The sequence below is a fragment of the Ylistrum balloti genome, unplaced genomic scaffold (genome assembly GCF_031769215.1).
Source record: "Ylistrum balloti isolate Yb309-2 unplaced genomic scaffold, AGI_CSIRO_Ybal_v1 Utg370208, whole genome shotgun sequence".
In the NCBI taxonomy this organism is placed as follows: domain Eukaryota; kingdom Metazoa; phylum Mollusca; class Bivalvia; order Pectinida; family Pectinidae; genus Ylistrum; species Ylistrum balloti.
This window is the reverse complement of record NW_026782179.1, coordinates 1,479,786-1,504,760: the sequence shown is the minus strand read 5'-3', so window position 1 is coordinate 1,504,760 and position 24,975 is coordinate 1,479,786. Positions and strand designations below refer to the sequence as shown.

General features: G+C 35.0%; 1 protein-coding gene across 1 annotated transcript in view; it reads left to right on the top strand.

Moving 5' to 3' along the window:
• Window positions 1–1,404: 1,404 nt before the first annotated feature.
• The window catches only part of LOC132551668 (BAI1-associated protein 3-like), a 102,194-nt gene continuing 78,623 nt past the window's right edge, over window positions 1,405–24,975 (top strand). The window contains exons 1-2 of the mRNA XM_060215848.1: window positions 1,405–1,601; window positions 23,883–23,970. Of these exons, the coding sequence (XP_060071831.1) occupies window positions 1,405–1,601; window positions 23,883–23,970 (285 nt within the window). The remainder of the gene's footprint in view (window positions 1,602–23,882; window positions 23,971–24,975) is intronic.

Genomic DNA, 24,975 nt, shown 5'->3' with positions numbered 1-24,975 from the left:
CTAGCCATCTTGGAAATGCCGTATTTGCCAATAGTTTTGGGTCATACTAAACAACTTGTCAATGCCTTATTTGCCAGCAGTTTTGGTCATACTAAACAACTTGTCAATGCCTTTTTTGCCACAATATGTTGAATCAAACATGTAGTTGCTAAAGAGAAGTTGCTACTTTCATTTTACTGTGTCTGATTATCTACAAAAGTGGTGTGAATGCAACATCAGAGAAATCGAGTACGATGGTGTAGTTTTGAAGAGTTACGTTTTCTAAGTTTCTATGGAGTATTCTTTCTCGGCCCTTCAGTTGTCAAACTTTTCGCTATACCATATACTATCGTGAAACGAAGGGAAGTAACTCTGGTAGATCACATTCGGGAGAACCCCGATGAAAACACTATCGCGCGTTCTCTCTAATTATTGAAATCAGTGTAAAAGAATCGTTATCAGTAGAGCATTGTGTTTAAAAAAAAAAGAAAAAGAAAGAAAGAGATCCCCGTTTTCAACTTTCAATCTATAGACAAAGCCACACGACTTATTATAGTCCTACACATGATTTACATATTTGCTGATAATTATACTTTTGCAGTTTTATGATAATTAATTATTTCAGTCTGGATGATGTCTTACTTTCCTAGACATTTGTAAAATATATGGTTTAGATCAATCATTAATATCCGTGCTTGTATTCAATAAGTCAGTTTGGCAGCCCAACTCCAACTCCTACATACGAAACGACTGCAGTGTTATACTACTGTGTAATTACATGCTACTATTATAAATTAGAACACGATCGACATCATTACGAATGAAGCGTAATAAGTGTTCCCGTCGGAAATTGAAAACAACACAAAAGCTATAACGCTATACACTTGAGAATTGGCGTAAAGTAGAATGTTACGAGACTGGAACACTCATCCAAGCTTCAATGGACTTCCATTGAAGAAAAATACGTACTATCTGTGGATACTATTTAATCACGTGTGATGACGTCAGTTCTGCTTATCACTTCCTCTTCAGAAAAAGAGATCTAATGATTCTTCTGAGAGTTGGAAATTTCTTTGGGCTAGATGATCCATTCTTGGGAACCCATTTAAGGAGCCAAGTTAATGCTGTTTAACGACAATGATCTGTTATTATAGGTTGTCGTAACACGCGTGGAATTGACGATAATCACTACAGATGTAGGAGATTTGAAATGACGTTTACTCTATTTAAACTATGACTGGTATCGTTTAGCCATAATTCGCCGCTACCATGACAGTACCGGAAGTATCACTCGCTTCTTACCCCTTACTTTCTCTCCTATATAGAATGTGCATCTTGACACTTGTCGCAACATGAGCATAGTTCTACCACTTCTGTTTTCTTTTTTCGCTGAAAAAAATGTTTTCCAAATATATATTTCCAGCAATGGATGTCCCGTGCAGTCCCGGTTCACATTTACGAGTAAAGTCCCCACATCGTCATAGGCGCCGCCACCACTCTCCCAGTCGTACAGGAAGTGGAAGTGACTTGCATCAGTCAAGACAAGTGAGTGCAGTGACAAATTCTAACAAACCGGAAGGAGATGAATATGAACTACCACCGAGAGATTATCAAAACCCTCTGTAAGTATGAACCTATTTATTAACATAAAAATGAAAATCCTAATGTCGAATTGTTATAAATATGCTAATAATTTTTCACAAAGCTCAACAATTGTAAAGTGTAAGCATCTAGTTTTGTCACGCGACATTACTGGACTATATAGCTCGGGAACGCGATGATCAGAAAGCGCCAACTCTCACACCGCCGTATTCTGTCGTTCATTATTCCAACCATTCATGGTGCCGGAAGGAAGGTTGATTGTTCCGTCCAACATTCCTTCCGTTTGTCTGTTTCAAGAGCTATTAAAAAGAGTGAATATGAAATAGTTTTCATTTACGATCGATGGCTAGTATCTAGTACAAGCAGTCGTCCTACTATGAATATAAATAATAATGGAGGCCTATATTTCTATGATCCAGTAAAGGTTTTGGAACACTGATGTTTGACTAATTATACAAGCAGTCTTGTGACGATGTTCTTCCCGATCTGTATATCTAAACGATGAATAATATACCCAAATGAAAAACCACTGGCGCTTAACCAGAATCAAGTCTTGCGTGTGTCCAATCTATTGCGTTGAATGCAAAGTTAACGTGCAATAAATTGTTTGGGATAACAATGACATTTTGACAGTTTTCGAGATTTTGGAAAAAAATACCCGTCAATCAAAATTGGTCATCATTTCTGTTATCAGTTTCTTTTATGCATCCCTAATTTCAATAAAAAAAAAACAACTTTTGAACGACCTCTACAAATGTATTTCCAAATTTATGAGATTTCGGGAACCTTATAACTTTTTCCATTCAATTATATTAAAAAGAGTTCGAGAATATAAAAATATTTTATTTTTCCGTTCAAATTCAAATATATCTGGGCATTGCCAAGCCTTTATATGACCGAAAATCAATTACCAATATCTAGCGTTATCTAGCAGTTTCCAATTCTGGGACATGGTCTGATATGAATTGTGATAAGGATTTCTGACCATCAAAAGATTCGCCGATAGGGATTTGTAAGCGGATGGAAATACGGTCAATACAAGGACAATGCAATGACACCGTAGGTAAATAACCAGTGACCGCGGAGACAAGTGATGCATATTTCATGTGATTCTATATCTTTGAACGACATCGTTATTGACGTGTATATAACTACACAATATGTACAGTCAAAAGTTCGCGTATTTCCGCTGGGACATTACCTAGGAGATTAGGTACTAGGAATTTATAACACAGGAAATTTGCAGTCTGTTTTTTTTCTTGTCTCGGCGTTTTCAGAATAAACTCGTTACTCATAAACTAAAGAAAAAAGGAGAAAAGACAGAAGAGTTCCTATCACGCGCACCTGATGTTCAATGTTAAATGCCGCTACATAGGTCATAGCTACAGGCGAACTTAACTGGAATCCACTTACGAAAAGAAATAAAGTGCTTGGGAATTCCACCGTGAATTTTCTTGAATCATCTCGTAACTTGACGGCTTGCAATATAAGATAATTATTTTTTGTGCAATATGACATTTCTAAGGGACGAACCATCAATGCGCGGAGTTATTTGCCCCGATGTCTTGATAAATAATAAATTGTAAATTAAGATCTCCCAACAGAAGACATATGTCATTCGCATACGTCATTAAGTCAAAAGACATATGTCATTCGCATACGTCATTAAGTCACTCGATATGGCTTACCCTCAATATTGAAAAAAAAATATTAAAGCAATTTTTCAAAACCCCACCCCGCAATATCGTCCTTATCGACATTCTTGAAATGAAACTTTTTCGTTTTCCCTTCAAGTGACTAGATCTCCTAAACGCGTCCTTTTACCCAAACCTCAGTCACTGGACTGAAGCCTGTGTAAACCGGATTCTCGGAATTGAAAAGAGTGTTTATCGTAGCCCGCATACTAAGTACCTTTATGTACTTGTTCACATCCGCCATGTGTTCCGCAGTTCTTTCGTGACATATTTGTCAATAAGCACTTTCGTATCCTGCAGAGGAACAAACCCATTTCATCACGAGAATATGTGAAGTTGATGAGTTCAATACAGTTTTTTATGAGGTAAAAAATAAAATGAATGCACTAGTCCTTTCTATTTAATTGATTTTTCTACCCAAGGCAACTGTGCATGTTCACCTCCATGTTAACCGTAGTAGAACATGCTAATTAAAACACAGGATGTTTTGTAATTAAAACAAAGTGCTTTGTCATCTCAAAATGTATTGGTGCGGGCTTTAAACCAAGCGGGCTGTTTTCATACGCTGGGCTGTTGCAATTTCGTAATTGTAAGAGAGACAACTCTTTATTTAAACGTCGACTTGTAAAACGGGTTTTTCGTTATTGATTTGTGTACATCAATTCCTAATACGTTTTCGCATACTATTTTCAAAGTTTTAAGAGTGTCTTTTGACAAATTTTAATAGTCTTTTTTTTGTGGTCATTATTTCAAAACAATTAAAACATTGGACATTGCGTACTGAAAATGAAAAAATCGTACACTAAAGACAGACGTTAAAACTTTATATGTCGGTTATTTAACATCGGCGTGAACCAGTGTTGTTTAGAAGTCAGTTCAGTTCTATATAGCATCTTTATTAATGACCATAGTCAATGCTTTCCTATTATTGAAGAGATGTTCATGTATCGCAACCAGTTAGAAAAATCTGTGTGACTTTTTAATGATTACATTGTCACGTTCATCATACGTCATTACACTATTGTGTAGCATTTCTGCAATAAACTATACAGAGTACGAGATGGTAACGAATTACCTGACTTTCAGGCTGTAGTATTGTAATTTTATGTACACTAAGATGTAACAATTCCGAAATCTTACACTGGCACTTCAACAACGTCGAATCCTCACAAGACGCCCTGTAATGCCCCTGTTCAGCATGCAGATAACACCCCTAAAACAACTCGCGCAATAGGCATTTAAGATCGGATACAAGAAATACAATGAATGTTCTATCGGAGAAACTGGTTCTTTATCCGAGACTTTCTATGTTATTTTTTACTTTACCGAAGCCCTTTTGTGTGAATTTTCTTGTTCATCGTCAGAGATCTCTCATACTAATTTTCATATCTTGGATAATATTATATTTTTAATTTTCTTTACTATGTTCTCTTAGGCTAATTTGTATACTTGAGTTGTTGAAGTATCCTTCGGCAACGTCAATACACTCTACTCTAATTAACCTTGAAAGCATGCGACGCAATCCAGCATTGTGTTCTGTGGAGTAGCAACCAGTAAGTAGACCGAAGAATAGCTCTGGCACACGACAAGATAAGCTCAGTTAACAGACAAAGTTATACCAGAAGACACAAACTCGATGTTTTGTTGTATAAGATACAAGTAGGCTAGGTCGCACTGATCGGATAAACATTTTTCCAGAAAACATCGGAATGTACAGAGAGGATGGTGTCAATAAAGATTAAAGAATAGAAAATCATATATGACTGCGAGAGAAAAGGTGAAGAACATTCTAATTTTTAGCCCAAGACGTATAGAGATACGCCCCTTTGTTACTGAAAATACTGTTCGTCATCAAATCAACAGTTCCTCACGGACAGTTAATGTTTTACAGGTAAAACTAAAGCATACAAGTTGCGTATATGTTCTCAAATTTATTGTTCATTCCTTTGAAAATTGGGAAGATCTTGAAAGCTGGAGAAAAAACCACTCAGTAAAGGTAATTATTTCAAAATGGTGTATTCAGTGTAATATACAATTGCAGAAGAACAGCTGTAAATTGTTTCTACGTTTTGTAGTGGTGTCCTTGTTATGGTCTTCATATGACCTTTGTTTCACGCTGTTAAGGTCATACGACAACAGTGTTCACAGATTAAGGTGCCACTCAAGAGTCATTTCACCTGACAACATCAAAGACAAGACTGAATACACTCGGGAGAAAACGTCTGCGTTCCTCAGCTCAAGTAAACGTACGGTTTTCTCGAATACAAGATGAACACCTAAAAAAAATCGGATTCTGTAGTGGCCGGGTCAAACAAGAACAAACTTTAATACGAAACGAAACACATTGTAAACTTTTTAGGGTTAGTAGCCGTTAGGTCGTCCAGTGATTTTAAATATTCCAATTTCAGGTGATGTATGTCTCTTCGCGTTATTGAAGTCATTGAGAAGATAATAACCTATGTGCTCTTACCGATTATAACATCGCGGTCTCGTAAACTCTTGCTCTACAAACAAAAACGTCCAGAAACATTTCATTAAGTTAGATAAATCTACCGTAGATAGTTGTACAGTATTTATAAACTCGTCGTTCCGATAACTTGATTAGGAATAGCAGATCTACCTGTAAACTTCGACTTACCTGAGTCTTACCTGTACAAACACAACTTTCGGTTACTAAGGCATGGTTGCAACCAGTTATCACGAGGTTTAGTACATGGTCCTGTGTAAACATTACTAGATCTAAACTTAAGAGGTATGTAATCTTCAGAATATTCGTAAGACAGGACAAAAATGGTCGGATAACTAGTGAAGGGTCTTTCCTTTATATCTCAAACTTATGTCGAAAGAGTAACAATATAGAAAGTCTATGAGGTTGATACCCGTGTATACATACAACATATTGTATTTTCTGACACGGGTTGGCTCGATACTTACAATAGTGTATTAGTTGAATAATAAAACCCATTTACTACTATAACAAGATTTTAAACACAGTGTTGATATACTGAAAATGAATGGAACAAATATTAACATAATGCTTGAATTCAACCCTCTGACAAAATCTTGTTAATGTGGACATTTTCACACACGTCCCTGCATCATCATACATAACTATAGTTAAAATTTATGATTGATACTGATAAATTTAGATACACAACCGCATCTCATCAATTTACCCGAGGTAGAAAAACGATCGTCGTGAAGGTTTGTGAACGTGTATATTTATATGTGTGACCCAGTCTGTGACGGGGTTTGTTGATATCACGTGCCCAAACGTACCTAAACAAGGATTTACACATCATGATTTAAACCGTCATGATAATGGATTACGGAGGAGGTATCAATTATGAGGAACAACTCCATAATGGAACTGTACTGAAGAATCTAGTGTTGTGAGTAAATTTCATCTAATTAATATAAAACCTGGTTTGTAGATTGTTGAAATGGTAATACTGTCTTACATAAACAACTCCTCAGTGTATCTCAATGGATTGGTTAAATCAGGTGTATGGTTGAAAAGTAACCTACATAGAAATGTTACACAGAGTTGATTTTTGTTGGGTCGTTTTTTCTGAAATGCACTGGTAATAATTTGATTATGTAAGACACATTTATCATTTTATAAATAATACCACGGAGCAGTACAAATTGAAAATACCCACGCATACTTGAACATCTATTTTGATAGAAAACAAAGATGTTTACTCTCTGGAATGTCTTGTATACCCAGATTCCTAATCGCTTTAATAATATTGGTTTTCGTGACAAGTTGTAATTTATATCCAGAGAACAGAACACTCAGTGTTCAGGTTCTTGAATTTTATAATATCATATATACATATAACAGTCCATTAAAATTCTCCAGAAAACATTCACATCAAACACACAAACGTGTATTATTATTAAAGAGATATGAAAGAGAATATGCATTTTACAAAGCGGTATATATATATATATATATTTCACTTATTATAAAAAAAATCAAAACACATGGGCTAGCTGCAAGATTCTTAACTACGACAGAAAATAATATGAGGAGGCGGGGCCAAAAGACCTGTACTTGATGGTTGTTTGGACTGGTTGGGGATGGTTTAAAACGGGTCAAGGTACATGCAGAGCGTGTAAAAAATGTTGAAGTGGGACTTACTTTTGCAATCTAGAAAAAAAAGAACTCAAAGTGTAATATGTTTTAACTGATAATCTTGAAAAGATCTGGAAGTGAAATATGTCATAATTGACCAGTACAGTGTATCTAGTCGGTCAGTGGAATGTATAACGCATCTTAAACAAATTACTTCCCTCCGATTAGTATGCAGATCAGATTTAAGAGAGGGGTAATTTGGCGGAAGGGCATTGTGTATCGTTGGGGTTTTCAGATGAATTTTCGGGCCATCCATCCATGGAGGCGTGATGCTGTCATTCGTGTATCTATAGTTATACGTACCCTGTGATAATCAATTCTTCGTATGTCTTTGTTGATATCTACATTTCCATTTTACATCTTCTCAAAATCACATGTAGTCAACTCATCTCCTGCAGTACAAATTGAGAATTCGGAGTTACCTCCCGTTGAACGGCGAACCGTTTTTCTTTGTAATGAGTGTAGTATAAAGGGAAATATATTAAGATCTTTTGTGGGATTTTATTCTCAAATTCTCAGATTTTGCAACTTTTTCCCGAGTTATTTATTTTACAACAATAACGATGCTCGTGCTGGATTGTGGAGTGCAGTCCGAATCTCCGGTAGAAAGCTTAAGTGGCCTACAGGAAATCAGTCTCCACGTCGCCATCTTTAAAATGACCGAATGAGAGAGGGGAACAAGATGTTGAAATGAAGAGTGTAAAAAGTGTTTGATTAAAGTAGGAGAATAAAATATTTAAATAAGGAGAAGGTTAAAATATTTCAATAACGAAAGAGAGAAAAAGTTGAATGAGGAGAGAGTATTGAATTTTTTAAATAAAAAGAGTGAAAAGAATATTAAATACAGAGAGTGAAATGAAATGCTTGAAGTAGGGGAGGAGAATAAAATGGTTCAATAAGACCAGGCGGATAATAGAATTTTCCGAGGCGAGGAAAATTAAGAGAAGGGGACATGGAAGGACATCATCCTGTCCTAAATTATCCGAACCTTTGTATTTTCACTATATATAACTCTGAAAATATTTGTTCGAAATATTATAATTAACTAGTTAGAAATGACAGGTCTAAACGTTTGAAATTTGATACATAACATGTTTCAGAAAACAAAATTCGGAATATTATTTACTTTTTCATATAAAGTTGCAATCTTGTTATCTAATTTGATATCTTTCTTTTGTAATATTTTGTTTATTCTATAACTGCATGTCAACAGACATTAAATTCATGTTAAGATCGTCCAACCTAGGTATTCCTGCATTGAAAACGCATTGAAATATATACACTGTATAATCCGGCTTCTGGCACTAAAAATCTGTGTTAACACCACCACCGCCTCTACTAGTCGAACTCCATACTCTCAGCTTGATACAGCGTGATCTACAAACGCTCGCCGTAAAATGCACACAACGATCACGGAAAAGCGTCCGACTAACGTAGATTTCCATACAGATGTGTTGTCTCCCCTGAGAATAGTTAATGTTAAAAGTCAACTTTCCAATGATTGACAGCCATGTATATGTTGTTTGATGTCGGAGCGTGCTCCGTCATATACGTGCTATCTAACTGTATACCAAATATCGATTATTATCCACAGCACATGACATGATAAAGATTGACAAGCGCTAATCAGGAGATGTCAAAGGAACAGAAAACACATCTCGCGGGCACAATTATAGGGAAGGAAAAACATTGATAGTTTACAATATAGGCAATAACTAACTGAACATCTATCGTGTTATTTTATCGTTAAAGAAAACAGGACTGTTTTTTATATAAAAGTAGGGCTAAGTGGCTTAATAGATGTATAATGTACATGTACTGTCCCACTTAAGTGCGGCGTTCATCTTCTGGGAGAGTATATTTTTTCATGGTGGTATCAGCGGTTGTAGAGTTCATAAGGTATATAGGACAATGCAATAAGTATGAGAGCATGAGCAGTCATTACTCAGGTCATTCCCATTTTAATCCCTATAAGTTTGGATGAACTTTATGTGTTAAATGTAATGTAATATAGATTCATAGCATAACCATCTTCTCTTCTTCTGAATATGAAATATGGTATAAAGAAACGTATCACCATGCCAGTTGGCACACATCCTTAAACTTCCAAAGAGTGACCCCTTTCAACCGGAAGGTCTAGTTTTCCGCAGAATGAATATCCCGGAAGACTTGTCACGACCTTGACTGTGTCTCGACTCTGATTCAGTTAAACGGGAGCTTTATACGACCTTACCTCGTGACAACAAATCCAAACGACCAACAAACAAGTTGGAACATGGGTGTATATTATATCTACTTACCAAAACGACCAACAAACAAGTTGGAACATGGGTGTATATTATATCTACTTACCAAAACGACCAACAAACAAGTTGGAACATGGGTGTATATTATATCTACTTACCAAAACAACAAACAAACAAGTTGGAACATGGGTGTATAGTATATCTACTTACCAAAACGATCAACAAACAAGTTGGAACATGGGTGTATATTATATCTACTTACCAAAACGACCAACAAACAAGTTGGAACATGGGTGTATATTATATCTACTTACCAAAACGACCAACAAACAAGTTGGAACATGGGTGTATAGTATATCTACTTACCAAAACGACCAACAAACAAGTTGGAACATGGGTGTATATTATATCTACTTACCAAAACGACCAACAAACAAGTTGGAACATGGGTGTATATTATATCTACTTACCAAAACGACAAACAAACAAGTTGGAACATGGGTGTATATTATATCTACTTACCAAAACGACAAACAAACAAGTTGGAACATGGGTGTATATTATATCTACTTACCAAAACGACAAACAAACAAGTTGGAACATGGGTATATAGTATATCTACTTACCAAAACGACCAACAAACAAGTTGGAACATGGGTATATAGTATATCTACTTATCAAAACGACCAACAAACAAGCAGGAGCATGGGTGTATATTATATCTACTTACCAAAACGACCAACAAACAAGTTGGAACATGGGTATATAGTATATCTACTTACCAAAACGACCAACAAACAAGTTGGAACATGGGTATATAGTATATCTACTTACCAAAACGACCAACAAACAAGTTGGAACATGGGTATATAGTATATCTACTTACCAAAACGACCAACAAACAAGTAGGAACATGGGTATATAGTATATCTACTTACCAAAACGACCAACAAACAAGTTGGAACATGGGTATATAGTATATCTACTTACCAAAACGACCAACAAACAAGTTGGAACATGGGTATATAGTATATCTACTTACCAAAACGACCAACAAACAAGTTGGAACATGGGTATATAGTATATCTACTTACCAAAACGACCAACAAACAAGTTGGAACATGGGTATATAGTATATCTACTTACCAAAACGACCAAAAAACAAGTTGGAACATGGGTGTATATTATATCTACTTACCAAAACGACCAACAAACAAGTTGGAACATGGGTATATAGTATATCTACTTATCAAAACGACCAACAAACAAGCAGGAGCATGGGTGTATATAATATCTACTTACCAAAACGACCAACAAACAAGTTGGAACATGGGTATATAGTATATCTACTTATCAAAACGACCAACAAACAAGCAGGAGCATGGGTGTATATAATATCTACTTACCAAAACGACCAACAAACAAGTTGGAACATGGGTGTATATTATATCTACTTACCAAAACGACCAACAAACAAGTTGGAACATGGGTATATAGTATATCTACTTACCAAAACGACCAAAAAACAAGTTGGAACATGGGTGTATATTATATCTACTTACCAAAACGACCAACAAACAAGTTGGAACATGGGTATATAGTATATCTACTTACCAAAACGACCAAAAAACAAGTTGGAACATGGGTGTATATTATATCTACTTACCAAAACGACCAACAAACAAGTTGGAACATGGGTGTATAGTATATCTACTTACCAAAACGACCAAAAAACAAGTTGGAACATGGGTGTATATTATATCTACTTACCAAAACGACCAACAAACAAGTTGGAACATGGGTGTATAGTATATCTACTTACCAAAACGATCTCTAAGGAATATATAGATTAGGTTAATTTGTTGATGACGCATATTTGGTTTGTTTGTTGTTGTTTTACGTCCTATTAACAGCCAGTATTATTTCAGGACGTGCCAAATTTGGGTATTACGTGTTAGTTATGTATATAAGAAAATTTCATCTAAAACGTTTTAGCGTCATCAGAAGATTATAAAATTATTTTAAAAGGTTTTACTTTCAGGCATAATTTTCACTTATATTATGCTTTGTAGCATTGCCCATTACATCAAAACTTTCGTGAAGGTGTGACTACAATAAATAATTGTTTCAGTGTATACTATCCAGTAATTGTATTCTCAGCTGGTGTCTGGAAATTATTTTGTTTATTGACCAATGAAGTCGTTGATGTTTCTGTTATAATAACTACTCCGCGTAAGTGTCTAGAACGGAGAACACAATGGAGTATTAAAATGAAACAGGTCGCTTAAGCGCTGAAGAACTGGGTATATATTATAACATAAATGCTGGGAGTTTACGATGGATATCCTATGGTTTATGGTTCCTTAGCGACAATATTTACCGAATTGTAAACTATCAAATATACATAAGTTTGTCTTAATATGGTAGGGCGGTGGCGACATAACATATACAACATCCCATAATTATCACAGCATGGGGAGCTATTCCATGAATGCCATCGACACATGATCAGCATAAATCACATTAGGTAGGAATTCTAGATTATTTGGTAGCATATTAAAGTCATAACATATCGTGTTTTCATGTTTTCAATTTTTCCTTTATATTGTTACGATCTAGCTTTCACCATCAATTGCAAATTTAACTATCAAACACAGGCATGATGTTTGTATTAGTTCTATGCCAAAATACCATCGTAAGTAAATTCACTAGAAAAGTAATAAACACATGTGAATTATTCAGTGTTATTTTACCTCTACTAAGATGTTTAATACAAAGATATATGATTATGGTGTTAACTATTTCAGAACAGGTGTTTTGGATAGAACGACAAAGGTCATGAAGAGTCCCGTCTCAAAGCATTACAACAAGCTGAACTGTAACAATTTTGTACCCTTTAATTAGCTTATTTCTCAGTTCACTTTCAGATAAAGACATTTTTGATCTTGTCATCTCTTCAAAAGCTTGACATCAACATCAAAACCGTTATTTAGACGGAAGTGATTCCAACCATTTTCCTTTAATCTTGTCGCATTTAATTCGACATTCGTCGACTTATTCACCTTAATATAACGATATTCGTGATTTCTAGAAGTCGAACGCTGAATGGCTACTCATGATCTGGCGAGATAATGAAGGTTTTGACAAGTTTTATCTTCACAATGGTTTCCTTTGAATACGTTCTATTACGTTATAGATATTGTTTTATTTTGGTCATTGGTCACTACAGAAAAATTTCGATGTAAAAACGACATTGTCAATAATGTAGAAAACATATGTTCTCCTTGTAATTTATTTTAAAAGTTTTCGAAATATAGCTTTTCCCTAGTTCAATTAAATTTTCGCTCAAACTAAGGCGTTGCTTCTACGTTGTTATTAAAGTTTTCGTCCTTCCTGGATAAAAAAAAAAAACATGAAAATTTGTAAGTGTACGAAGAACAAGAATTTAGCATATGATAATAGCAGATAATACGTGTCTTCTAATTTCTAAGCATGACATCACGTCCAACTTTGTAAATAACTACAAAGGATCCACCATGGTAGTGACCGTTTGGTGTACATAGCTTCTCGGTAATGAAATGTAAACAGATTCGTACTAATACTGCGGTGAAATGATTTGTCGACACATCATCTAATCAATAAAAAACACGTATTCTGATGATGTTAATACCCCCTGAGATTTTATCACGTCAACTCATTTCGATCGTGGAACATACACTTCAAATTGATAATAATCTATCTTTATGTCGAATCTACATGAAGTTTAATCGCCTTACTGTACCTAGAGATAATGAATATAGTATCAAAATATCAGGTCTTGTCGGGGTTACCATCTGTACACATAAATCTTAGATAATCCCTGGTAAAAGCTGTATTAATTAAGCTAAATATTGTCTTTCTCACACAACCTTGACATGGAAGTCGGTACCGTAACGCGTACCAGCCATTGATTCATACGTAAATGGCGGCGTAGATTCTCAAAGACGCATATCCGGTCTCCGGTATATCATTACTATACCAAATTGTAACATATAAGACTTAATACTACCATTGACAGGTGATTCTATCTGAAGACAGAGAGATGTCTCTCCTGTAAACCAAAATGGCCGCAAGTCGCTTTTACTAGCGTAGCAACTATGTATGCTCGTATACTTAAGCATACACTCAAATTCTATTGAGGTATTTTTTCTTACTTTTGTTTTTACTACCCCCCCTCTCCCCACCCCCACTCCCCCCGGTTTTCGCCCCTGAACCCGCTCTGGAAAGCATACACTCCTAAAAGCATTTTTATGCCACTGGCTTTGAGTATCTGTATACTGAAATATGTTATTTTGTTTTGTCTTTATAGAGAAATCTTTACAAACAATTGTCAACGAAACCGTAAAATATATCAGATCAAACGTATTGTCAAGCACATGATTTGCCACAAAATCCTAATTACGGCCACAGCGTACGGTATTACCAATTTGGTCGGGAGCTACATCCATTTATAATTTCCATGCTTATATTAATCCTCTAATCCTCTTCACGATAGGAAAAATCTTCATCTTCCCAAAGAAACGCTAGATACATCACTCCGTAAAATCTGAGTGCAAGCCGCATCACGTATTGTTTACATGTATATATCAATGCGCAATACACCGTTTTTATTCCAAACAAAGGGAAGCAAAGATGTATTGTTAAGAATTTTGTGGCACGTTTGCCCTTTATATAAAAATCAAAATAAATTTTTAGATTTTCATAGGATTGTTGTTTAAGTCAACACAAGGAACTATGTTATTTCAGCCATATTCAACTTGCTAACGTCAATATTTGGTTGAGTGACAAATTCATACACAATTATTGTTTCACATGACGGATGTTACATATCAATTTAGATATAGTGTTTCACTGTTAGATGGTAATATACAGCATATATTAATGAAGTTTGGATGACAGATTAATACAACGGGCGACATTCTATTTATCTGTCAAACAATTTGTACTACCATCCCTTAAGTGTTCATTGTTTAAACATACAATGTGATAATCAGTAGTAGTGATATGTGAATGTTTATTTTCTGTTCTGAATCCAATCTCGTTATGGCGAATAATCTCTTAAAATTATCATGAATGTAAGCAGACTGTATTTATTGATTAAGAAACGAATATAACCTCGCATATTTCAACCCACAAATATCCACATTATTAACAACCAAAATATCCTGCTTGGATTTAATGTGAAACCATGCTCTGTAGAGATGCGGGTTGATGAAGACGATGGGGGTAGTTTTTGTGGTCGTCACCGTTGTAGAAAAATATTCCAATTCTTTATACGATATGAAGTTACACAAAGAAGAAAATATGTTAGATACTTGTTAGTGTGTTCTGGCCCCACTTGTATAAACATCTCAACTTGAGATTTCCTCAAGTCGAGATTTTCCTCAGCTGATATTTCACTGAAAATATCTTGTATGAAAATTCCTCAAGGAATTGCAGAACATCCTAGTCGATGCTTTCCTCCTGTTCCTTGAGAAAATTTATAAAAGCCGTTTTTGAGGAGATATTAGCTGAGGAAAATCTCGACTTGAGGAAATCTCAAGTTGAGATGTTTTATACAAGTGGGGCCAGGTGTCATTGCTGGTTACCACTTCCTTTTGATGTAAAAGATCTACATCACAGGGCACAGGGTCTTTGATGGAAGAGATCTACATCACAGGGCACAGGGTCTTTGATGGAAGAGATCTACATCACAGGGCACAGGGTCTTTGATGGAAGAGATCTACATCACAGGGCACAGGGTCTTTGATGGAAGAGATCTACATCACAGGGCACAGGGTCTTTGATGGAAGAGAAGAAACTTATTGTTCTCAAACATTAAAGCTTTCTGTGTAATTTTTCTTTCATTCATGTTTGCCCTCGTTTTGAGATTAAATAAAGTGTTTGACAACATATTAGTATATCATTGATGTTTTAGCTGAAAACGATATCGATGCAATATAACAACACCTTTGATATTGTTGAAGCTCTTCCAAGTTTTAAGAGCGTGGTTTCTAGATCTATGGAGTCAAGACTACATGACAAAACTTTAATTTATGAGGGAAACAACTTCTGTCCTTGGCTCCTGCTGGGGCAAAGCAAATAATTGGCCCTTGGTTTCGGAGGTATATTTCCTTCCATCATCGATTTTATTGGGAAACAATTTTTTTCAACCTGGATATTTCCGATGAAATGTAAACCCTTTCTTCTAACCTTGGTTTCTGTGGTAAACCCGTTCTTCTAACCATTATATCTGTGGTTAACCCTTTATTCTAACCTTGGTTACTTTCAGAAACACATTTTTCTAACATTGATTTCTGTGGTAAACCCTTTATTCTAATCTTGATTATTGCGAAAAACACGTTCTTCTTACATTGGTTTCTGTGGTAAACCCTTTCTTCTAACACCCTTTCTTCTAACATTGGTTTCTGTGGTAAACCCTTTCTTCTAACATTGATTTCTGCAGTTAACTCTTTCTTCTAACCTTGATTCTGTGGTAAACCCTTTATTCTAACCTTGGTTACTTTCAGAAACACATTTTTCTAAAATTGATTTCTGTGGTAAACCCTTTATTCTAATCTTGATTATTGCGAAAAACACGTTCTTCTTACATTGGTTTTTGTGGTAAACCATTTCTTCTAACATTGGTTTCTGTGGTAAACCCTTTCTTCTAACATTGATTTCTGCAGTTAACTCTTTCTTCTAACCTTGATTCTGTGGTAAACCCTTTATTCTAACCTTGGTTACTTTCAGAAACACATTTTTCTAAAATTGATTTCTGTGGTAAACCCTTTATTCTAATCTTGATTATTGCGAAAAACACGTTCTTCTTACATTGGTTTCTGTGGTAAACCCTTTATTCTAACATTGGTTTCTGTGGTAAACCCTTTCTTCTAACATTGATTTCTGCAGTTAACCCTTTCTTCTGACCTTGATTCTGTGGTAAACCCTTTATTCTAACCTTGGTTACTTTCAGAAACACATTTTTCTAAAATTGATTTCTGTGGTAAACCCTTTATTCTAATCTTGATTATTGCGAAAAACACGTTCTTCTTACATTGGTTTCTGTGGTAAACCCTTTATTCTAACATTGGTTTCTGTGGTAAACCCTTTCTTCTAACCTTGATTTCTGCAGTTAACCCTTTCTTCTGACCTTGATTCTGTGGTAAACCCTTTATTCTAACCTTGGTTACTTTCAGAAACACATTTTTCTAACATTGATTTCTGTAGTAAATCCTTTCTTCTAACCTTGATTTCTGCAGTTAACCCTTTCTTCTAACCTTGGTTAATCTGCGAAACACATTCTTTTAACATTGGAACCTTTATTTCTGTGTTAAACCCTTTTTTCTAACCGGGATTTCTGCTGTAAACCCTTTATTCTTTCCTCGATTTCTACAAAAAACCCTTTCTTCTATCTTGGTTTCTTCGAGAAACACATACTTCTTACCTTGGTTACTTTGAGGAACACATTCTTCTCACAATGATTTCCGTGGCAAGCCCTTTCTTCCATCCTTGATTTCCGTGGCAAGCCCTTTCTTCCAACCTTTGTTTTCATGAGAAAGCCTTTATTCCATTATTGATTTCTGCGATAAACCTTTTCTTTCTTCTCTGTTTTATGAGGAAAACATCTATTTTCATCCTTAGACTCTTAAGCAAAGTATTCCATTCTTCACTTCTCAGAAATGCCAATGTAAATATCTTGTAACATTCATCATCATCATCATCATCATCATCATCATCATCATCATCATCATCATCATCATCATCATCATCAATCATCATCATCATCATCATCATCATCATATTGAGGGAGGAACTTATGGATCATGTTATGATACAATTAGTGGTTTAGCTTTGTAGATAAACCACTATATGTTCCGAATGTCTAAACTAAATTTTACACATAATATCAATCAACAAAACATGGTAGATTTCACAGGAGTTGTCGTATCTATGTACTTTTACTTCTTCATGTGTGTGTGATCCTATCTGCTGCAGGTTTACCGGTGATAACATTTTACGTTGGTGGGTTAGTTACAGGTTTTCCGTCTCCCTGACTTGTTCTATTTCAATTTGCTGTCTCACCGACAAATGTTAGTGTTCCGGCAAATGTTGCGTCGGTCTGTGTCGCTTTGATAGGATCATAGCGCTTAGACATTACAGCACGGACGCCGTAGGACCTTCACGTTATGTTTCTGTTCTAACCATCACGTGTGTGGCGAGGAAAGTATTTTTAAAAAAGTTTTACGAGGATATAACTACTTCGAATAAAAAACCTTCGGCGTGTAATGGCAACTATTTGTGTGCTTATCATTCTGTGAAATCCGCTCTTAATATGACCACGCAGCGTTGAGACAACAACACATTAAACAGCTGAGTAAGTTATTTGATATACAATGATCAATATACATCAAAACTGCAACTTAAATCAAATTGATAAAGGAAATCGTTATTTTCTGTCATAAAAGAAGTTTGATCCAGGAACAAAAACAGAAATAGACCTCGCTTTAAACTCTTTTATGGGATAGAAAGTGAATGAATTTGGAATCAAAAAATGATCTGCTTTCGATAACACGGAATATGATATCATACGTCTGTGGTCAAAATACGTTCTCCTTCGAAACTTTGTCCAATTACGATATATCATGACTTTATATGATAAATGTTATTTCACGATCTACCATGGCTGTGTTATCTGATATATATATCTACCACTCAAATCTATCTTCTGTGAATATTTTGCTGAAAAATTACAGTGTAGTTCGATAGTGATCAATCCTTCACAACAAATCAATATATTTGAACAATCTGATATCCATACGGACAATAAATGATAAATGCAAAATGTTTAAATGAATCCATTCATTTATAACCTAGAAATCCAGCATGTTTAAAATAGCATAACGAGAGACAGATAAAGCATTGCATGGCCACCATCCCCCAATAAAGAATATAGAACAATCCAGGATATATAAAAAAGCAATTCAACTTTATAATGAAAATCAAATTATTCTTGTATGTTATCCATAGAATTATTCTACATCATGACATCATTTAGTATCGTGACAAAATTAGAATTGACAACTACAGCGCAAAATAACGAAATCGTACTATATGAGTACAAATAGCCTAGACATACGGTCTAAGCAAGCTCTTTACATAAGTACATGGTTCGTAGCTAGATCACTATCTTTTTATACATCCTACCATTTGTATTTTACTGGAGACGTGCGCAATGCATACGCAATCACTCTGAAGCTGTTCAAGTATTGTGTTACACCACGAGCATGCGCTGGAGAATGGCTCAGATCACAGAAAAATCCGGACACGTCTGGAGGAAAGCGAGGGAGTGGATTGAGTGACATATTTAGTTAGAGAATAATGTCGGGAGAAACCGAACGTCCATAAGGAACGGAAGATGTAAATATTTACACGTCGTTAAATGAGTTTTAGTCAACAAATAGGGGAAGCGATAATGATGCTGACAGCTGTCAAGTGAACATTATCACCTTAAACTCATTACTATAGAATAAATGAGGAAACAAAACAGATCATGAAAACCGAAAGATAAGACAGTAAATTATACTCCAGTTTGGTGTACTAATGTTGGTAAAAGGAATTCACTACAAGTAAAGACAAACAAAATACTAATATTTCAAAAGAATCTTATTCAAACTCAAAATGATTTCACATGGGCAACATATGAATAAAAGCAAAAACGTATACGGAACTATTGAAAAAGTTCAAGATATTGCAATAGATTAAGTGACTACTATCTAAATCTTGGTTCTACTGTCCCAGTATGTAAAAAATTCACGAGGATAAGACCAGCATTTGGCTCCGTTGATATAGAAAGCTAAGAATATTCAGATAGGATAAAGAGGAATTTGCTGTAGACATATTCGTATCTTTCACGAATAGTATTTCATTTGAAAAATAGCCATAAATGTTTTGGAGAACGAAAGTAAAAGTGCAGAAAAAAATTGAGGTTAAATTGAAAAAAGTTGATGTTATGTTGTAAATATGAGTCTTTCAATAAAACAAAAACTATCTAAACAAACAAAGATATTGGAACAGTAAAAGAGAAACCATGAAAGAATAATTAAGCAAACTGTAATCCAATTAGAACTATGTTAATGGACCAAAGGGCAGATATAGAGCCGATAGTATCAACCCTACAAGAGTAATAAAGGAGTGATGACCTAGATGTTGTACCAATGTATGGTATACACGAGACTATCTCTCTCGCGTTAATGGCCGAGATCACGTGACTAGGACCAGCCCATTCCGGTCTTGAAGAATGAAATATTGATGAGCTAGGTGCTTTGTACACGAGTCGATGATAACGTAGAATTGCGGGACATTGTGTCCTACATTTGAATTAATAGGAATCGGTCCTATCTCCCTGACCGGTTAGTTTTTGCGACCTTTCGTGTAATTTACACTTTAACATTTAACCTCGATGAGGCTAATTTTACAACACAATGGTATCGCGTCACAATATATTTGTAAGGTTTCTGAGAGAGTCAGAGTCCTTATCAGAGGTGTAGAACGTTTTCATTGATGAATAAGGGATAGGAAAATTGAAAATATATCAACAAATATTCTTTGTAATGCAGGTCATTTAGTACATATTATTGTAAAGAGAAATTTGCGTAATTGATCTGACTTTGAGTTGACTAATACCTTATTAGGAAGTAGACTAAATTATAACATGTCTAATGAAGAATATTTAAGATTAGAAAATTAAAAGTTTTGGTATCAAATGCTCAATTACAATTAAACCTTCGATATTATTTGCATGTTTTCAATAACTTTGGTTATCCAAATTGTCATTGAGGAAATAAAGAGAATATTTGTATGTGTTCCTTTCAAGTTTTAACAATGGTATATGACAATGTATCTGGATTCGCAAGTTTTGAATCGTCGTGAAAATTAAGTTCACGTGAAATATAAATAATGTACAGTATTTGTTGGAGTTGAATTTTAATGATGGTGATAAAACACAAGTTAATATTGCCTGAAGTATGCTTTTGCCTGTTTCTAGATAGAACCGAGAAGTACTACAAATCATTTGAAATTTAGCCATTACATGAACACCTACTATATAATTTAGAGCATCACAAGGTAATACAATAGGGAGAGCAGAAGTGACCAAAGAGGTGAATATCGAGTGTTGGGAATTTGCTGGCATTCTTTTCCATATTGTTATCTAAATAGAACAGAAATTTACTCTTTGAAATAAGATATCACGTTCACAGACAATGACCTAATATATCACGTTCACAGACAATGACCTAATATATCACGTTCACAGACAATGAGATAATATATCATGTTCACAGACAATGACCGAATATATCAGTTTCACAGACAATGAAATAATATTCCATGTCCACAGACAGAAATAATATATCAGTTTCACAGCCAGAAATAATATATTATGTTCAAAGACACAGAAATAAAATATCATGTTCGAAGACAACGACCTAATATGTCATGTTTAAAGACAACGACCTAATATGTCATATTCAAATACAACGACCTAATATGTCATGTTCAAAGACAACGAAATATGTCATGCTCACAGATAGTAATAATATCTAATGTTCACAGACTCGAATTGAAAACAATGTAGAATGTTTGCTACTTTAGAAGTGCACTTTATAATGGATATTATTATAACTGTTTTGCAAAAATGTTTATCACCAAATGGAGCGAGATTTTTTCTTAATATTATAACAGACCATTTTGTGTTTGTGTTGAAAGGACCGTTAAGATACTGTAAGATTTATGACAACATAAAAAATGCGAACGTATATCAATCTCCTGTCTGAGATGATACATTCTTAAAATCACCAAGTGAAGGACAGACGTATATCTATTTCACTACGATATAGGCATAACATTTCAAATAAGCGAGGAAAAAAATGCATGGGAAATTAATGTGATTTCCTTATCAAGAGGGAAAACATATATAGTGATGCATATAAGGTAAAAAAAGCCACCATTGCATTTGTTTATAGCTTTTGGTGAAGACGAGACTAACTTTTTGAACTTAGGACACCACAACGTCTATACCATACTGTTAATAACTGTTCTCTGGTGTACCATATCTATACAGTGCCACAACTTCTAGTGTGTTTTTACTCTTTGTCTGTGCGATGCACTTTTAAACAAACATACATTGCATTAACGTCAAGCAGTGGTATGAGCCCACGGGTAATGTCAATGACTTTTCTGGTGTAATAATGCACCAAAAAGGCAAATGATATTGAGAAACTGTATGGAAAAATATTTTAAGAAACAAAAACCGAAGAAAACATTGTTATCTCGGCAATACAATATTACTACCGTAAATTTTATTTATGACAAAAGTTACCTTGTTAAAAGAGGAATAATGCAGTTTTGTCGAATTTTTACGACACTTTTTTGTGTGACACAGACAACGTGTCGACCTTTGAGTGCAAGTTTTGTAAATATTTGTCCAAAGACACAAAGAACACTATACCAAACCAATACTGGTCAAATACTCTTATTTCTTTGCTTTGAAATATTAGAATTTTGCTTGTTTAAAGTGACTCTATCACCTATTATTAATATATTTTAATTGGAATAAACTTGAAACCTTAAACTTACCATCATTGACCATCACATTATATTGACATTGTCTAACATTTCAAGAAAAAACTTAACTGTGTTCGGGATATGGATGGAAAAACCCGATTTCTTGCATTGTTAAAGCAACGTGCACGAAACAAACCTTAATTATAAAATTATGTAAATGTTAAAATTAATTTAATAAATTTTATGTTATTTCACATTGATTTGTTCAGTTATGTAAAATTTCAAAAATGTGTAGTATTCAGTCATATTTTGTTATCATGTTTTGCGATGGAGAGTTTTATTTTTGAGTCGAAAGATAAATATAGTAAAAATACAGAAATAGCTTGAAACCTGAAATTTCTGATTAAAGTCTGACAAAATTTACGTGAGAAATGTAACCCTTTGTTTCCATAGTAATTCAACCCTATTCAGCATTGAAAATACTTGTTACTTGTACGCACAATCCCATAGATTCTCTTTCGCAAATGTTTGGTATTTTCCTGAATTCTTATTCCTTCGTATGCTTGTTACATGAATGTCTGGAAATAACAATTCAAACTGATTGTAGCTAGCTTTCCCTTCTGTTTGGATCTCAGGTGAAGTTCGTCCCTTTACATTATAACCAAGGGTATGCATAAGCATTAGGATAAACATGGTTGAATGGTGTTCAGGGTCAGTTAAAAAAAAACTAAGAATTATAAGAAAGGTTAACAAAAATGGCAGAATTTCGAATTTACATTCTTTCAGTCGGTAATCGCCAAACCTCAATAAGAACACGTTACCGTCTTTCTTGTAAAAGATGTTTCATGCTCTTTTTTATAAACACATTGGCTTCCTAAATAATACACATTCTAAGGCATCAGGGAAGTTTCTATAACTTTTTATCTCTATGATTTTATAAAGGCAAGCTTGCCTGTAAGATTAAAACACTTTCTTTAATACACGTATTGACCATCAAGCCATTTTTTACCTTTATTTTATCTATGAGTGAGTCTATCTTTATCTTCTGTTTATACACGAGCATAGCTAAGAAATTAGCTACCACGTATCGATGACCTAGCTTTTACAGTTTACCTGTGTTGTCTATTGAGCACTTCCTTAATACCTAACCGTTCACGTGTTCGCGAACCTTGCTTCCTGTCATCCAGGAACCACTATATACCTGACTGTTGGTGTGTCGCAGCCGTCTGTGACCAACGGATGCCGAGGCTGCATAGTCATTCAGAGCCAGTACTGAGTCTCATACTACCCTTGTGACACGCTCCACACATACTACCATTGATCAGTAGTGGTAGTAGACTACGCCACAGTCCACTTCACGAGCCGGTGTGGCTAGCTCTCAAACCATAACAAAAACATTGCCGAGCGACAGGCTTTTGTTTAACGGGCGCGGGAAGTTAAATAATTGATACGAATAGATTAAATTGCCATATTGTGATACAGCAGTGACATATGCTGTAGAATATATTACTGCGTCTTTCCCAATGGGTATCGTCTACCTGCCGTAGGAGCTTTGCCTTTTGTTGTGTGAATCTATGTGATTTTCTTATCAAGAATGTCCCGATTAAGGGGAACATCTCCTTTTACTCCTTACAGGGTACAGGAATCTGATGGGAATTTCTTTGAAAGTTTCACCGCGTTGTCATGGAGACAAGCCAACAAGAGGTTACGTGCAACATCAGAGGTAAGTCTAAATCCTTTTTATGTAAACATGCTGTGTGAGGACAGCTTGGTTGATGTATATCCAGGAAACAGACGATCACGTAGATAAAATAAATACTGTGGCTGTCTATGATGTGATCGATCTCTTAGTTAATGCGCAAGTCAGAGTGCGGGAGCGATTTCCTAATATCCAAATACCGAGCACAATTTTGTTGAATTAGCAGCTTAAACACATCATTTTTATCGACACTCTTTTAAAACAAAAATCCTTGTTAAGATGACCAAACGTAATGAAATATTTGTTAGCTTGATGGGTCGCGCACGGGATACTTGTGTATTTGGATAATGGATAAACATCAAACTGTCCACATTAAAAGCATAAATATTAAGTTAATTAATCATAAACTTGAAATCACTAACAAAATACATGTCTACTTGGGTCAGATTATGTCCACTTTACGTTAAAGTATTCATAACTTGTTAGAATTTCATTTCTCATTAAGGCTGGGATTGTAACCATTGGTCAACGTTCATTCAATATAACCACTGCTAGATGGACCGTGTCGTCAGCAACAACAATAGGTCCTTATTTCGCAATTACATACATCATTCATCTACCAAGCTTGTCAAATGCAGTCGTGACTCCAATGTTTCACACTTCACTGATTCTGATATTGTCAATAACGAATGCAGTGAACCGCACGTTTCGATCAATATGTTTAAAAACAAAGACAACTAATTATTAGCGTTTGTTCTCATTCAATCGGGTTAGCTTTACTGGAATAACTTCGACTTCAACATTTTACAGTTTTTTTATCAGTCGGCAATTTATTCTGATATGGAAACATCTCAGTGACGTAGGTATTGAATCTACATTAGGAAACACTCAAATAATTCAGATACTATGAGAGTGAGAAGCTTCAGTAATAAAACGAAACATTTTTCGTCAAGAAAGCGTAACAAAGCGTTAGTATTTGTAAGAACAAAGTATTGCTCAAATAGTTAGTGCCATTTTTGCGTAAGAATT